Below are 16712 nucleotides of genomic sequence, written 5' to 3'. Positions count from 1 at the left end.
AAGGCACTCATATTAGATGTGTCATTAGATGACACGTCTTCATCAACTGTGTGGAGCATTAATCAGGCTTTCATCGAATTGCTGCAAAGTAACCACAACTAAAAGCGAGAAGAAGAATTGCTTCACGCGAAAATCTAAATATGAGATGTGGGTGAAGGGATGGTATCTACATTTTTGGTTCCCACCTTAAAGCATGGAGGAGGAGGTGTGATTGTGTGGGTACTTTTCTGGTGAAACTGTGGGTGATTTTTTTTCAGTTCAAGTACACTTAACCAGCATTGCCCCCATAGCATTGTGACACCCTGGTTTGCTGGTTTGCACTTAGTGGAACTACCTCCAGTCTACGTAACAACTATTTTAGCAGGAGAGTGATAGAGTGCTGCATCAGATGACCTGGCCTTCACAATCACTTGAACTGAACCCAACTGAGATGTTTGGGTTGAGCTGGACTGCAGAGTGAATGAAAAGCAGCCAATAAGTGCTCAGCATATATGAGAACTTCTTCAAGACTGTTGGAAAGTGAGGTTACTACCTCAAGAGGCTGATTGACAGAAAGCCAAGACTGTGCAAATCTGTAATAATCATTAGTAATAATTAAAAGTACTGGAACAGACTTTTCCCGTGTTGCCATATGCTTATTTTGCATTTCTTCTTTTTGCTAGATGTCAGCTAAATAATTCTCCTTTCTTTATTTCCCCACTTCTCCTTTACAGTTATTTGGAACAAATGTCACTTCAGTGCATTAACTCATGCACAGAAAATAGTATTTCTCCTTACAATGTTTTATTTTAATAAGTGATCCATAGTTGTATACGGAAAGGTTTTCAGCCAATAAAATGTGGAGCATACCACCATGAGCACTGTAGAGTGGGTAGAGTGGACATTATTTCTATTTTTTTGCAACTGCAGTGTCCAATCAAACGGTGGAATTTCCCCACACGTCATGAATTATATTTTTTAGTGGGTGGAGAGGAAGAGATTTGAACTTTGAATCGTGCCTGTCTGCAGACACACACAACAACCAGCAGCAGCAGTAACAGCTGAGAGAGCAGCAGGGAAAGTGTACAGCTGTCTGTCAGCTCTACTTCACTTCAGACAGGGCTCGTTGTTCGTGCCTCAGTCTCTCACGTCTTGGATACATCATGTCGTTCATTCTCATGAAGAAAAAGAGATTTAAATTCAAAGTAGACTTCAACCTGGAGGAATTATCCTCGGTCCCCTTCGTTAACGGAGTCTTATTCTGCAAAGTTAGACTCCTGGATGGAGGCTTTGCCGAAGAGTCGACCCGGTAAGTTTTTACTATTTATAGCAACAGTTCACTAGTTGTTGGAAGAAGCTATAATTAAATTTAAACTTTTGTTTTTGACCATTTGTTTAGTTTGAGTTGGACACCTGTTGAAACATTTGTCGTCTCCACGACATGTCGTGGCATTTGACGTTAATGTGTAGCTGTTAGTTAACGTTTAGCTACAGCACAGTAGCTCGCTAACAGCTAGGTTCACTAACTAACTAACACGGTACAGCAGAGCTAAGCTGTACATTAACTAACTTAACGTTTTTTAAAAGTTGAAAACCTGCCGCTGTGTTTAGGGACAAAGTAAAACCCAGGAAGCTGTGATTTAACGTGATTTGTGTCGTTAATTAGTTCAGTTATATAGCATGTGTTTTTGTAGCCTTTCGTTAACGTTAAAGCAGTTGCTAAGCAACAGGTGCTGTAAATCTTAGATTTAGTTCATTTCAGTCAGTTCAGATTAATAATAATAATAATGATAATTATATTAATGTAAGTGATTTATAATAAAAACAGTTTGATTACTTCATGTTATTTATGAATAATAATAAAATAGTTAATTAATAAATAACTAATTGTTTGTGGGGTTTTTTTTTTAAATAACAACAGCGACGTCAAGTAATCAAACCGACATCCTCAAAATGATTCAATGTGTTGTGGTTTTGAGCAAAATAAAAAAAAAGTAAAAAATGTATTAGTTTGTAAAGTATCTTTAGCAGTTTTGTAGCAGTGGACATTTTTGTCCTTAATGACTTAAAACGGTGGTAAATTAAACTGACGCCTGAGAGTTAATACAGCAGAGACTCTTTATAATGGAGACTTCGTTTGTACACTCATGATGTCTACTCATTGTTTCTCTTCATGACACCGTGACAACCAAAAACTGTATTTTCTTCCGCTGCATAGGAGCACACGAGGTTAATCCCCTCGGGTCTATGATTATAACTGCTTGTAACGTTTGAATGAGTCACTTTGGAAAAACGGATACACTGAAGTGAACCACTAACCCTCATTACTTTGCCATGGTAACAGTCAGTGTAAACACTGTACACACTATTTTATCCTGCTCCAACTACAGCTTTAGTCTCTTTTTCCAAGTATCATACATGCTCTTATTTTTATATTATTTCAATTTATACTACTATCGCTTTTAAAAGATGTCCTAAAAGATCCTAATGTTGTCTTTCAATCCATAATGCATGTACCCTGTAAAGTAAAAAGTCTTCTCCCAAAACAGGCACAGTGAGCATCCCATCATAAAAATTAGATCAACATGCAGGGTCATAGCAGGTTGATGACCATGGCTACAATTTGCATCTTCCCCTTGAATCCCCCCAATATAGACAATGATAGATTTCCTGTAGGACATTCAGCTAGATAGACTTCAGTATGCTTGGACACCCAGTATTGAATATCATCCACACTCTCTATGCACTGTTTCATGGGTTAACCACTGCGTTTACATATGGCTTAACAGATCCTGAAGTTCCTCACATTGTTACGCCGCATCACACTATTAATAGCCAACCAGTTTCATGTCAAGGGACGTACATGAGGTCGAAAGGGAGAGTGTAACCCGTGAATTAAGACGACCCAAACCACATAAATATCTGGGTTAAATGCATCTGTTTTTCCTAACGTAAGACTGAAGTGTTCAACTGACCAGTTGGAATTAACAAATGTTTGCAAAGAATGGTTGAATACATCATCTAGTACAACTTTGTAGGAGATAGTTCAAAGTCTAAAAGAAGCTCATTTCACAAATTTAAAAATATAATTTTCTACAGTCTTCTGCTAGTCCAGTTACAAATACAAACATGCGCAACTCTGTGTGGCAGATTTGTGATTGACATCTCTGTTAGTATTCACTGTGTCTGTGTGTTTTTCTTCTGTAATAAGTAGTTCTTTCTAAATGTGCTTCTCTCACAGGGAGTCTGTCCAAGCTAACTGTGTACACTGGAAGAAGAGATTCTCTTTCATGTGTAAGATGAGCGCCAACGCTGTGACAGGTGTGCTAGACCCCTGTTTGTGCCGGGTGTCTGTGCGCAAGGTACGGTGCATTTTTCTTTGCCACCAGGCTTCATCTGAGTCCAGACAGTTAAGGCTTTAATGTTTGTGTAGGCAATGGTAATACGGCACAGAGTCACAAAATGTTTAAATGTGTGATACAATGAAACATGCAACCTCATTAATTTTTGTGTTTTTGTCATTTTAGGAATTGAAGGGCGGGAAAACGTTTGCAAAGGTAACACTTCTAACATCTGTAGATCTGCATTAGTTGCAAACATAGCAACTAAAGTAGCAGAAATCCATTAGTGTAGCCTTATCATAAAATTTATGTGATAACAGTCTGCATCCAAGTGCCCTTAGAGGACCTTTCAGTGATATGAATCTGCTGACTAAAAATGTTTTCTTTCTAGTTTCCGGCCTTGGTTACTGATTGAAAAATCTGTAAATCAAAACCTACGCTCTGTTAGCCAGTAACTTTAATGATGAGTTAAAGAATTCAGTTGTCTGATTTCTCAGGGACTGAAGGTCCCATCTGTGTCTCCAAAAACTAAGCTTGAGCTGGGCTGGCTGTCTTCTTAGACTACTGTATGTTTTATGACACCACATCATTAGAGGATGGTGCTTCATGTACAAATAGATTCTTAATGCTGACAGAAAACTGAACTCTCACTGTTACAATACAATTTATATTTGGTCAAATCTGATATTTACCATTTAAAAGGACTGTCAAATAGTTCAAATCGATTTCTTATATCCCTTTGCAGCTGGGCTTTGCTGACTTGAACCTGTCTGAGTTTGCTGGATCAGGCAGCACTACACGACGGTGTCTCCTAGAGGGATATGACACCAAGAACACCAGACAGGACAACTCAATTCTGAAGGTGTGGCAGTGTTCTAACACATAGCACTACAATCCTCCTTTAAACATGAAATGCCCTTAGGATTCTCTACCACACTGGTAAAGGTTTAGTCCAGTCCAATAATTTATAACATGTCTGTACAAATATAATACATTTTAGTAAAGAAAACCTATTCTTGCTATCTAAAGCAATTCACCAATTTGTGGGAGTAGACACTTTGCTGTTTGACAAAGTTGAATGTCCTGAAAGTCAATGCAGAACATGTCTGAGCCTGCTTGAGCAGTGGGAATGAATTCTAAATATGACAATTCTTCCCAGGGCACAGATCTACAATAGGCTAACATTTCGCAAAATGTTACTATAAATCTTAGTTAATGGCAACGTTATGAAACCACACTATGCAGGAAAATTACATCCTTTTTCAGTCTAAAACTGACATTTCCATTCTTCTTTTTCCTGTTACAGGTTGTCATCACCACACAGCTTATGTCTGGAGACCCCTGTTTCAAAACGTAGGAGCCCTATTTTGACCTCATCTATCTGTTATTTTTATTCCTGACTCCTGATTTTTCTGAATGTCAGTTCACTTTGACTTTTTTTAAACTATAAATTGTTATGTTTGTGGTTGCAACGAAAGTCTGTAGCTCACACAGAAATGTCTGCACATAACCACAGAGGAAAGGCTTTCGCATGACATCCTGTTAGTTGTTTAACTGAAAAGACACTCATGTCTTATATACACAGACATATAACAGAGTTTAGTTAGGAAGTATTATTTTGTAGCTGAGGTCTTATCTCATCTCAGTCTCTGGTAGCTGATAACACCTCACCCAGGCTTTAACCCACTTAACCCCATTAGTAGGGAAGTTAAAATGTGATCAGCTCAGCCCAGAGGTTGTATTTCTCTTTTGTCCAGAGCTGTATGTAGAGCACTTTGTCACAAAGCATGTGATCTGACATCACACTCCTGCAAAGCCTGTACCATGTGCAAACAGTCAGCTTTCTTCAACCAGCGCCAAGTCGTTCCCTGTATTCTTTCATGTCCCAACGCCCTGTTGGTGTAATAATACACCCACTGCTGCAAGGAGTGCAAACTCAAGGATGGCCTAGTCATTCATCCCACGCAGCGTTACTCATTGTACGTGTAGGGTTTGCAACATAGCAACAAGAAAGATGACGCTCAGTTTTTCACCGTGTGTCTGTTACCCTTTGTCTGCCTCTCCACCCCCAATTCCTGTGTTTAACATTGTGTCTCAGTAGCAGCGAGTTTCCTGTTAATGTCTGCTGTACCAGAAGTTGTTAAACTGTAACACGTTTGATGAACAAATCAGAATATAACAATATTTCAGTTGCAAGATTCCTGAGTAAAACAATATAACTAATGGTCCAGTTTGATTACATCAGTTTAATAACCTAAGGAGTATGTGTATGATTTGTGATTCAGTTGGCATGAGCTCCTGTTTATAGAAAATGAGTCAGTCCCAAGGCATGTATTATTGCATTATTGTCTTTTTGTATTCAACCTCCACAAGTCATTCAGAATTGTCAATCCCACACACAGAGGCTTCAGTCAAGCTAGAGTCACATTTTTAGTGTCTATGGAAATATACTCGCTGTTGACAAAGCATCAGCACTCCATATAACACCACCATGGTTCTTATTAACATCACTGTTTCCTGTGTTCCCTTTAGACCCCCATCTACAGCCATGACTCTGGGAATCCCACAGGCTGAAGCAGAGTGTCTCCTTGAGGACAGAAAGGGAGGTGACATGCACATATCCCGTTCACTCACTGGTATGTACTGTTCCTTACAATAGCAACATTTTTAATTTAACTTCTCTGCTCTTGACAAAAGCAAAGATTTTGTTGTAGACATTTATTTTTTTCACAACCATCTTTCGTGAAGTACCAAATTTATTAAGAGGTCATCAGTAATGTAAATAAGTAGCATCATAAAGAAACTGAAACTATGTGAATCCAGATTAATACACATTCTTTAAACATTATGCTCTGTGTGTGTTTTGTTTTCATTTAGAGATTCCAGGAAAGTCAGTATCAGTCCCAGAGGAGCTGGTAGCGTACGGTCACTCTCGAACACCCAGCTATGCAAGTCAACAGTCAAAAATCTCAGGTACGAAAAACAGACACACAAAAGCAACATTACCATCACACCAGTCACACAAATCATAAGCATAAACTTTAGTGTTTTTCTCCCCTGTCCTGTAGGTTACAGCTCAAATCACTCCAGTTTAACAGATCTGAGCCATCGGCGGAGCGCGTCAGGAGGTTCTGCCTCCACGGGCATCGGCAGCATCCTGGAACCCGGTGATCAGCAGGGGGAGAGAGGAGAGAGGGAGAGCAGGACCACTCCCCCCACCTCTGCCACCTACCACCACGTACCTGAACACCTGTCTACCCCTGCTAAATTTCCAAGGTAATACACATAGTTACAAAGTGTCTGAAATTGAGACTCACACATAACCTCCGTCATGTATCTATAATACTAAGTTATTAGACTTTATAGTTGTTATTGGTTGCTCATTAGGAGCTGCATGACTTTATAATGGCCAGAAATGACAAAACATTTCACTAAAGTTATATCAAAGTGTAGCTTGTTTTTTATTTTCCTCTCTTGTCACCTTTGAACATATTTTCTGTTCTGGTTTTGACCTTTGTGTATAATGACCTTGTTATAAACAAATCTAATCAAAGCTGATAACCTTCCCCTGTTCCAGTAAATACATTTACTTAAGCCTTTTGTTTTTATATCTTTTTCTACAAAGCATCTTTGTGCAATATTTCACACTGGTTCTGTTTCTCCATAAGACATCCAGTGAAGCAGAACTCAGTGGAGAATCAGCTGAAGAGAGTCGATGCCACGAGGGTGGATGCTGACGATGTAATAGAGAAAATCATGCAGAGCCAGGATTTCAGCCATGACTTCTTGGACTCCAGTGCAGAGGGTGTGTACAACTAATGCGTACTGTTCATGAAGGCTGAATAGGAATCCTCCTGATAAGATCAAATTACCATGAGGTGTCGCAATGCAACATCTTTAACGTACTTTCTTTAAATGCTGATTAATATTTATGATGACGTTTATGATTTATAAAGTCATACAACTGGACATCAGTTTGGACCACACTTGACATACTTACCGGCCTAATATTAAGATTTATCTGATTAATGATTACAGAGTTAGTGTTGCATATCTTTTCTATGAATATCACAAGGGCAGTTTAACCTCGCTGATAACTGAGCACACATTGTGGCTGCCATGTTACAATCCTCTGTCCTTAACCAAACACTTCATATAGAGGACATTTGTTATGCTAAGAAATGGAGACTCTCCCTGTTCATTGAAACTGAAGTTGCAAACATTTTTAGTGGGGAAATGCATCTCTTGATGGTTCCTCAATTATCAACTACTGTGTCAGCTGCCTCGCCAGCTTTTCTACAACGCCTCCCTACCAATTGTCATTTATTTTTCGATTTTCCTTTGCCGTTTTCAACCCCTGACTGTGCACTGATTGGCAGTATCCTTATTGCTTATGTGTGTGTCTATTGCAGAGGAGGGGCTTAGCTTGTTTGTTGGTCCTGGTGGGAGTACAGCCTTGGGAAGCCAGCACACGAGGTGGGTGTGATGTAACTGTTGATTGTGGTTGCCACACACCAGGCATTTACTACAGATACAAATTAATTTTAAATATACTAAATGCAGAGTATGTCTGTGAACCACATCACTTGTCAACATGTCGTGTGTTTCTAAAGAATTCATGTTAAGATACTTTCAGTTTCACGGCATATAAAAAGAATGCGCCTCGGGCCAAATCTGAGAACTACCCTTGCTTCCTGTCATGTAACATATTGTGGCCTTCTCTTTCAGGGTCGCAGCTGGAGCCTATGAGCAGGTGGTGATTAAGCGCTAGGCTTTGGGAAGCATGTGGCTGCCCTAAAAAGGGGTGCTGTATTACACTGATGCGGGGTACACAAGACTGAGCAGTGGAGGTGCCATCAGAACTTGCTCCCGCCTCATTCCAGGAGATATAATTTCTCTCTTATGCAATCGCTCTGCATCTGACCGGCAGTGTCTGTGGACCAGGAGAGCCACCTAGTGGTAAGAAAGTGGAAGTGAAGGCCACTCTCAGAACATTTTGGTGACTGAAATATCTGGTGAACTACTTACATTTCTGTTGGTCTTCTTGTGCTCTATGAAAACTGTAATTCAACACATATTGGTTACTCGTCATGGTGACATCTGAGCTATTAAGGGATGTCCCTGTTATTTAAAAAAGTGTGTTAATGTGTCCAACATGTTTTTACTTTGGTATGGTTGATTTTTATTTCATTGTTTTATTTGTATCCTCAGTAGCTGCAGAAAAGGACTGTGTCCATTCCTTGAAGTCTGACATATTTAAACAAATAGAAAACTGACAGTGACTGCAATAAAATCCAAACACTCCTGTTCACCTGGTTGTGAAGGATGACTGCATTCAAAACACCATGAACTTTTTATGTTTTGTGCCTTCGGTATGATATCTCTTATGTGTGTGTGTGTGTATGTGTGTGTGTGAGAGAGAGAGAGAGAGAGAGAGAGAGAGAGACTGGTGTATGTAAAGTTGAAAGCGATGAGTTTATTTTTACCACTGATTTTGTAAATGCATCACTGATATTAGTAAAATGTATATTTGCTGCCACTGACGTAATATCTATGGTATGTAAGCTATGTATGTATTAAAAGTGCTCTCTATGAAGCCCATCTGTATGTTGTTTTTAAGATGGCAGAATGTTAATATTTTATTTAAAGCCAAATAAAAAGCACATTCAAAAAAGCGCATCCTGGTTAACCCCCAATCACTTTTTTTCCCACTTTTTTGTTGCATTTCAGTTGTGGTTTTTTTTGCCAAAGGAGTAAATATACACATGGTAAAAAAGAAACGTACTCTGAATTAAACAGACTCAAATAGCATTAAACTTAGAGACTGTTTATCTGGGATACATTTGGAAATATTTAGAATAAAAAAAAAAATGGACAAAAAGACAAATTCTACCAAATTAGGAATAAATAGATCAAATTTATCACTCGAGTAGACTTTGCATGACTGTAAACTGTATGACTGTAAACTCCCTTGTTTCGATTGTATATAGTTACTATACTATACTTTAATATAATGTGTGACGCTTATGGATAGATATATACATAAGTGTATATACAAGTATCACCTAGAGGTGAAGATGATTTGCTTAAAGTCTTCTTGAGGCCCACAAAAACTATTGGCTTTAATAACCTTCTGTACATATGCATGTACGTGTATGTAGAAAGGATTGTGTGTAAAAATAATCAATCAAGAGGTTCTGTACATTAAGTAATTATGCATTTTCCAAAATAAAATAAAAACAAAAAAGGAAAGCAAAATAGAAAAATGAAAAAATAATCTATTAATATATTTTACAACCCTGGGTGTTCATGCCAAAATTTTATGTTAAAAAGAAAGCAGAGGCTGAGAGGGAAGTGATTTACTGTGAAATGTGATACTGATAAGTGGCATTTGAGATATGAACGCTGAAATAACGCCAACAAGTTAGACAATGCCACTTCCGGTTAAGAAAACGTATTCAACGTAAAAGTCTATTGAGTGCATGAATATAAAAAGCTTAGCTTAGCTTTTTAAGTTTAAAGAGTTTAAGTAGACCATGATATAAACGTATAAGAATGCAATCTTTTCTGTACAGAAGCCTCAGGTATATTTGTTTGTGCGGTGTGAAATACGTTTTAAACTATCTGGTGCGGATTACATTTTATTTCATTTATACCTTGCAGTTATTACTTATATCATGGTCACTTACGTTTGTAATATTATTTATATTATGGTCACTACTCTTGCTATAATATTATTATTTGTACCATGGCCACTTTCTTTGCAATATTTCTTACACTATGGCCACTTTACATTACAATACTCTTTTTATATATCATGTCACTTTTATCCTCAGTACTTGTCTGTTTTGAAGGTTGGTTGTTTTTCGTGTTTATTGTGTAGGTTATGGATATTTCTGTCTGTTTATTTTATTTTATTTTATTTTATTCCTTTTCTACTTTTTTTTTCTAATTCTGTAGTGTATGCTACACTTTCCTCTGCTGCTGTAACAAATACATTTCCCCGTGTTGGGATGAATAAATCTACATGCTTTTATTTTGAAAACAGCCCCGTCGTGGACGCGGTGTAACTTCACAGCAGCGGTTCACACTGCACCACTAACGTTACAGTTCCGGTTCCACCTCGAAACAGCACCGCTTCAGCTACAACGACGGGCGGGAAGTTGTTATCGTCAATTTAACCGCAGATCAACAACGACTGAACGGGAGAAATCGTTACCGGTCGACATTTCACTATCCAACCTTGATGGATCTGTAAGCGGAAGTCCGCTAACTGTAAACTAAGCTCAGCTAGCATGGCTAACGTCGGGAACCAGCTACCAGCACAGGCCGTTAGCAAGCCTGCGCCGGGGAAACATGGAAACGTATTGCCCCTGTGGGGCAACGAAAAGACTATGAACCTCAACCCAATGATTCTCACAAACGTGCTGTCTTCGCCGTATTTTAAAGTTCAGCTTTACGAACTGAAGACCTACCACGAAGTCGTGGACGAGATCTATTTCAAGGTAAAAGATTAGCGGACGAAGCTAAACCGCATGCTAGCCGCCGAGCTAGCGGCAGCGATGTACTGCGGTCCTCAAACAACGAGAACAAGAGAGGGGGGGAGAGGCTGTGACAGAGAGCGCCACTTTTAACCGACTTAACTTCAAGACTCTGAAATAATATCTGCTTAGTTTGTGGAATTAAACGTGTTTTTATACGGGTAGCTGAAGTTAGCGAGCCACCTAGCGTCTAAGCTAAGCTAAGTGGCGTTTAGGTGGCGTTAGTCGCTTTACACGCTTTGTTAGCTGTAATATTATAATATAATAATATTATAATATAATATTACTGTTACTGTAACATCAGGTCGTAACCTAAAAGGGACGGGACAGCTGGGGATTGTTGTGGAGCCAGCTAAGCTGTTAACTTGGATGACAAATGTCCCTCATAGTCTCATGAAGTCTGTAATGTAAGTCATCAGGGAGCTGGAGAGGGCAGGTGTGTGTGTTTAACTAACTCAGTGTTACTCTGTGTGGCTGCAGGTGACTCACGTTGAGCCCTGGGAGAAAGGAAGCAGAAAGACCGCGGGCCAGACTGGAATGTGCGGAGGGGTAAGTGAGAAGTACGTGCTTTTTGTATTCCCCATCTCCCCCCCTCTATGTCTCCCATGCTGTTGTCATTTTCTTTACATTCATTGGTACTTGACTTATTGCTTACTTAACTACTTTAGTGTTCTTGTCAAAGGAGTCCCCTTGAATAACAATGTGCAGGGATGTGATTTACAATACATCTTCATCTTTTTTGTTTGTTTTTAGGTGCGTGGAGTTGGGACTGGCGGTATTGTGTCCACTGCTTTCTGTCTTCTATACAAACTGTTTACTCTGAAGCTGACACGCAAACAACTGATGGGTTTGATCACCCACACGGACTCTCCATACATCAGAGCACTTGGCTTCATGTACATAAGGTATGATATTTTTGAGACTATGAAATTGGACTCATATATATTTATATAAAATGCCATTTGTAGAATTTCTTCCAGACTTGCAAAGATTCTTTATTTCTTCAGCAATAAACCTTTCCACTTCACCTAACCCTTAGCTTCATGGTTTCACAATAACACACTAAATAAAGCAATATTTTATTGATAATTAATGATGCCGTCAAGAAATCTAGTTATTCAGCTGAACTCCGGTATAGAGGAAAGTACGCTTATAGATTGGAGTTATTATTAACGTTTGTCTAGATAATTGTTGTAGTAGTGTTCAGTTATGTTCCGGACAGCTGTGTTTTTAATTGTGCTGTGCCAGACGTAAAAATATCGCTCCAGCTTCCTCTCTTGTGCTTTGGGTGTCAGTAAGATTGCAGGCATGTGTCACATTTGGGCCCCATCACTGACATCATTTTCTCCTGCCTCGAGGCCATCACCAGTGAGTTTTTGTACAGTGGTGGTTAGTGCAGACTGCAAGCTTGCTAAAATTACATCGTTAACTTAGCACACAGATGGTCGGTGTAGTTTGTGCGCTTTGGATGGAGATAAAAGACAGAGAGGTATTTCTCCGACAAAGCGCCCAAACACCACAGGTTCCCTGGCAGCTCGAACGTTACTCCTCACAGACTCTTTGTTTCTTTCATTGGCATCTTCATGGAGGTTTTTTTATTTATTTTATACATTCGTTGAATGACAGCTTTGCATATTTTTTTGCAAATTTACCGACCCCAGCTTCGTGTTGTTGTTTTTTTTTTTTCTTCCAGCTCTTCGCTTTCTCAGTCATTAATTATAGTGTTTCCTTTCTTATTTATGTTCCTTGTCCAATCGAGTTCGTCTGTTTCAGCCACTCATTCACACCACACACCACCCAGTTATTAATAACGAGATCTGACATTTTGCAACAATTTGTTTGGCATATTAAAATCGATGTAATGCGGCCACTGGTGTGTGTTTAAAGAGTATTTTGCAGCAGCTTTGAAAGTGACACAGAAGACCAGAACTATCCGTTTTATAATTAATCAACATTTAAAAGTATCATTTTAAATGTTGAATTACTTGCCCTTTTCAGAGCGAACATTTTACCAAAATACAATTTTAAGGTCTTCTTTACATTTCAAAATAATTTCATAAATGCTGATAGATGTTGTAATATGCATGAAAACATTTAACACAGAAGTTTTGCTTGAATCATTTCCCACATTATCCCCTCATGTGTGGAAAAATCAGTTTATGAAGGGTCACCGCAACATGTTGATTTCATTATGTTGTGGAGAAAACTTCCAAAACTTAATGAAATAACAACATGGAGACAGCTGCTTGCAAATCCGAACGTCCTTTACTTTTCCTTTTCACAACCTTTTATACCCATTCTTACATCGCTCTTACATCACTGTTTACATAGTGAAATCACCAGATCTGGACCCAACCACCCTGTACTTTCTTATAATCATATGTCCGTGTTCTGAGCGCCACGCAAACGTAATATTGTCTTATGTGTTTCCCATGAGCCTGCATGGTGTGTGTGTGTGTGCTCGACTCCTTAATCTCGGTCAAGGCCGACCTGAAAACAGACTGGCTGAATGTCATCTGGTAGCACAAACCTGTGCACCATTGCAGTGTGATTTCCTGATTTCCAATACTGTGCTCTCCGTTTGTTCTGCCTCAGATACACTCAGCCTCCAGCAGATTTGATAGAATGGTACGACGGCTTCCTGGATGATGAGGAGGTATGTCACCTCGGGTAATAATTTGATGTTTCTTTCTCTCTATTCAATACACAGTCGCACAACACATGTCCGTTTCTCCCCCCGTTGTGATGCTCATAGCTGATTTTTCACCTTTGCCTTCATTTGGCTTAATTGTGCCCAGTTTTTTTTTTTTTAGCTAGGTTACTTGTGTACTGCTCTGCCGCTGATTTATTTATTTTTGTCAGGGTAAGTACCATGTATAATGCTGAGTAAATATTTTAGTCAATGTAATATTAAGGCATGCCTGTTGTTTTTTTTAACAAGCTTTTATTAGGACTTGTTGCACAAAACTAAATTTGGGATAAATAACAATTGGAGCATTCACGGGGATACACACTCCACACAGATGGACAAACACATGAACTGTTGCATAACTCTATTGTGTTGTGTTCTCTCTATATTTAATTCAAATATAATTGGATCCCAGGCTGTGCAACCAGGCCTCCTTTGATGTTTTTATTGCATTACATTTGAATTGATCATATGAAATCATACCCAACTGGTTAATTCCCCTGTTTTTTTCTTTAGATGCCCATTGTGCAGCAGGTGAATTGGATATTGTATCTCAGCACTGTTGGTTTGCGTGTGTGAGTGCAAAGCAGCTGTTCTCTACCATATAAAGATAACAACTCTTCAACTCGTGTGCATTTAGTAATCTGCTCCGGTCTGTGCTTACACTGTGGGCGCTTTTTATGCTCCTCAAGAGTTCTGCGAGAAGCCGAGGTTTCTCTCTCTTTGTCCTGACTCGATGAGGATGTTTTCAGACACTGTTCCCCCCTTTCCTCCATTTCTGCTCTGTACACAGCAGAGCCAACCACGTTTTGAGGACGCTGTCATAAACAGACGGTGTGAAGGAAAGGGGAGTGGATTTGCTTGATTATTAAAGCTCACATTGTAAATACAGACTCCAGAAACTGCCAGACAGCTTAGATGAGGCAAACCTTTTGTGATATTTTTGTTTCCTCTATTTAGACTAATAAAAAGTAAAGGCAGACACATTTGATTGAGAGATTAAGCTAGATGAACAGAGGTGAAGGTTCAGTACTTGGTCATCACAAATTGCTTTTTGATTTGAGGAAAGAGAGTGATCTGAATTAACTGCATCCTACCCGTGTGTGCTAACTGAGTTTTTCTCGGGGCTCTTTCCCACCTTTTGATTCTAGGAACTCGACGTGAAGGCCGGAGGCGGCTGCGTGATGACCGTTGGAGAGATGCTGCGCTCCTTCCTGACCAAACTGGAGTGGTTCTCCACTCTGTTCCCTCGTATCCCAGTGCCTGTGCAGAAGATTATTGACCAGCAGATGAAGGCTAGGCCGAGGAAGGTCGCTCAGAAGGAGCCGCAGGAAGAGGAGGCCGCGAGTGCAGAGGCAGGGAGGCAAGGGGAACGACGTCGCTCCAGGTAACTTTTAACAACTGACCGAGTCCATTGGATTGGTCTATTGGTCCAACAGTTATCATTTAATTCTTATTAATCCAAATTTAAAGAACCAGAAAGTTACAATTGCTTCAAGCTAATAGTACCTTTTTTCTTCTTTTTTTTTTTTCCAGGACACCCAGGCGAACACCGAGCCCCCGGAGGTCACCCAAGCGGTCAAGGAGCAGGAGCCACCACCGCGAGAGAGACCGCCACGGCCCCAGCTTTGACAGAGAGCTGGAGAGGGAGCGTGACCGCCAGAGAAAGGAGAGGGATGGCAGGGACCGGGATAGGGACAGAGGGGACCGAGGGGACAGGGAGAGACGGCGGTCCCGCAGCGCCGACAGGAACCAAGACCGGCGAGAACGCGGCAGCCGGGAGCGAAAGAACGAACGCAGAGACAAAGAAAGAGACGGCGGAGATGATAAGAGCAGGAGGAAGGACAGGGAGCACCATAAAGATAGAGGCGCTGAGAGGGAGAGGTCCAGGGATAAAAAGAACAGAGGAGAGACTGATGACAGAAGGCATAAAGACGACAGGGAGAGGCACAGAGAAGAGAGGAAGGCCAAAAGGTCGAGCCGGAGTCGAAGCCGGGAGAGGAGGCACAAAGGTGGAGGAGAGGAAAAGAGCAGGAAAAGGGAGCGCAGCCACAGCAGAGATAGAGAGCGTGAGAGAGACGGAGATCAGCGTTCTCACAAACGTAGTGGTAGCAAAGAGAGGAGCCATCATCAGCGAGAGTCCAGTAATGACCATAGTAAACATAGTGAACGCAGAAGGAGTCAGAGCACTGAGTAAATGTCGCCTCCAGCAATATTACTTCTTCTTACTCCTGTGTTTTTCTTCCTTTTTTTTTTTTTTTACCAGTCGTCGGGTCTGTCACTTGTGCTAAAGAGAAGGAATGTCAGCACATTGGACAGTTGTCGTCTTTGGCCAATGTAATGTTGCTTTATGTTTATGTTTTTTCTGCCTTTTTTTCACTCCCCCCATTAGACCATTGTTAGTCTTCACTTGAAATTTCAAAAGTGGCGAAAATGATATTTTAATTTTCTATGGTTCGTTCATTTGCCCCCAGGTGTGGGTTTGTACATAATGTTTCAGAGGCTGTCTACACACGATGAGTGGTCTGAGTTGCATGGGTTGCCCAACTCAACATTATCTTCATATAATTTATATAATTTATAAAGAATATTTTCAGTCTGTACAAAAGCTGAAACACTTTTTTTAAAAATTGACAAATATTACTGGGTTCAGGTCCTAGACTTCTTCATATCTAAGCTTTTTAGTCAGCTGTATTCTGATTAAATGCTTCGAGGGGTCACGAGTGAACGGTTGAAGTTCAAATTTCAGTGCTGCAGCAGTGTGCATCAACAATGGCTCAAGCTGACACAAAACAACTCCGTCAATGATCGTGTGTAGATAGCCTGAGAATGTTTTAAACCTCAAAGGACAGTCTGCAATGGGTAATTTTTATCACACACACTGAGCCCTGCCTGTGCTGTGTTTGGATTACTGCTCTGTTGCATTTTGTTTTCTAATAAAACACTTTTACAAACAACTTCTATTGTTCTTGTTTTGAGAAAAATGCAATTGTGATTTTAAAAACAAACAAGTATAGAAATTGTATAATTTTGTTGAAATAAAAGAACACAAACAATATTTTTGATAGTTTTATTAGAATGATGCAGTAGAAAATAATTTCTATATTAAATACACATCAGAAATAGAAAAAAGTAAATACTTGGAAACACTGAAACACTCCC

The 16712-nt window shown here is 39.8% G+C and overlaps 2 protein-coding genes across 2 annotated transcripts; both read left to right on the top strand.

The window, feature by feature from the left end:
- Window positions 1-987: 987 nt before the first annotated feature.
- On the top strand, window positions 988-8997 carry LOC104924832 (protein FAM102B). The gene is made up of 11 exons (XM_010738298.3): window positions 988-1288; window positions 3221-3341; window positions 3507-3536; window positions 4066-4182; window positions 4627-4673; window positions 5853-5956; window positions 6198-6293; window positions 6389-6596; window positions 6989-7125; window positions 7733-7796; window positions 8049-8997. Exons 1-11 carry the CDS (start codon window positions 1143-1145, stop codon window positions 8089-8091), a joined length of 1113 nt encoding a protein of 370 aa, XP_010736600.3. The 5' UTR covers window positions 988-1142; the 3' UTR covers window positions 8092-8997.
- Window positions 8998-10385: 1388 nt separating this feature from the next.
- On the top strand, window positions 10386-16507 carry prpf38b (pre-mRNA processing factor 38B). Its single transcript, XM_010738297.3, has 6 exons — window positions 10386-10825; window positions 11342-11410; window positions 11615-11766; window positions 13457-13517; window positions 14702-14937; window positions 15087-16507. The coding sequence occupies exons 1-6, from the start codon at window positions 10616-10618 to the stop codon at window positions 15745-15747; spliced, it is 1389 nt and encodes a 462-aa protein (XP_010736599.1). The 5' UTR covers window positions 10386-10615; the 3' UTR covers window positions 15748-16507.
- The last annotated feature ends 205 nt before the right edge of the window (window positions 16508-16712 follow it).

The sequence above is a fragment of the Larimichthys crocea genome, chromosome XII (assembly GCF_000972845.2).
Source record: "Larimichthys crocea isolate SSNF chromosome XII, L_crocea_2.0, whole genome shotgun sequence".
NCBI classification, from domain to species: Eukaryota; Metazoa; Chordata; class Actinopteri; family Sciaenidae; genus Larimichthys; species Larimichthys crocea.
Note: the sequence above shows the minus strand (reverse complement) of the source record. Positions and strands in the feature narration are given on the sequence as shown.

Coding starts and splice junctions, on each gene's coding strand:
- prpf38b (XM_010738297.3), top strand. CDS start 10,616: ATGGCTAACGTCGGGAACCAGCTACCAGCACAGGCCGTTAGCAAGCCT. Junction 10,826..11,341: donor TGGACGAGATCTATTTCAAG/GTAAAAGATTAG, acceptor GTGTGGCTGCAG/GTGACTCACGTTGAGCCCTG. Junction 14,938..15,086: donor GGGGAACGACGTCGCTCCAG/GTAACTTTTAAC, acceptor TTTTTTTTCCAG/GACACCCAGGCGAACACCGA.
- LOC104924832 (XM_010738298.3), top strand. CDS start 1,143: ATGTCGTTCATTCTCATGAAGAAAAAGAGATTTAAATTCAAAGTAGAC. Junction 7,126..7,732: donor CTTGGACTCCAGTGCAGAGG/GTGTGTACAACT, acceptor TGTCTATTGCAG/AGGAGGGGCTTAGCTTGTTT. Junction 7,797..8,048: donor TTGGGAAGCCAGCACACGAG/GTGGGTGTGATG, acceptor CTTCTCTTTCAG/GGTCGCAGCTGGAGCCTATG.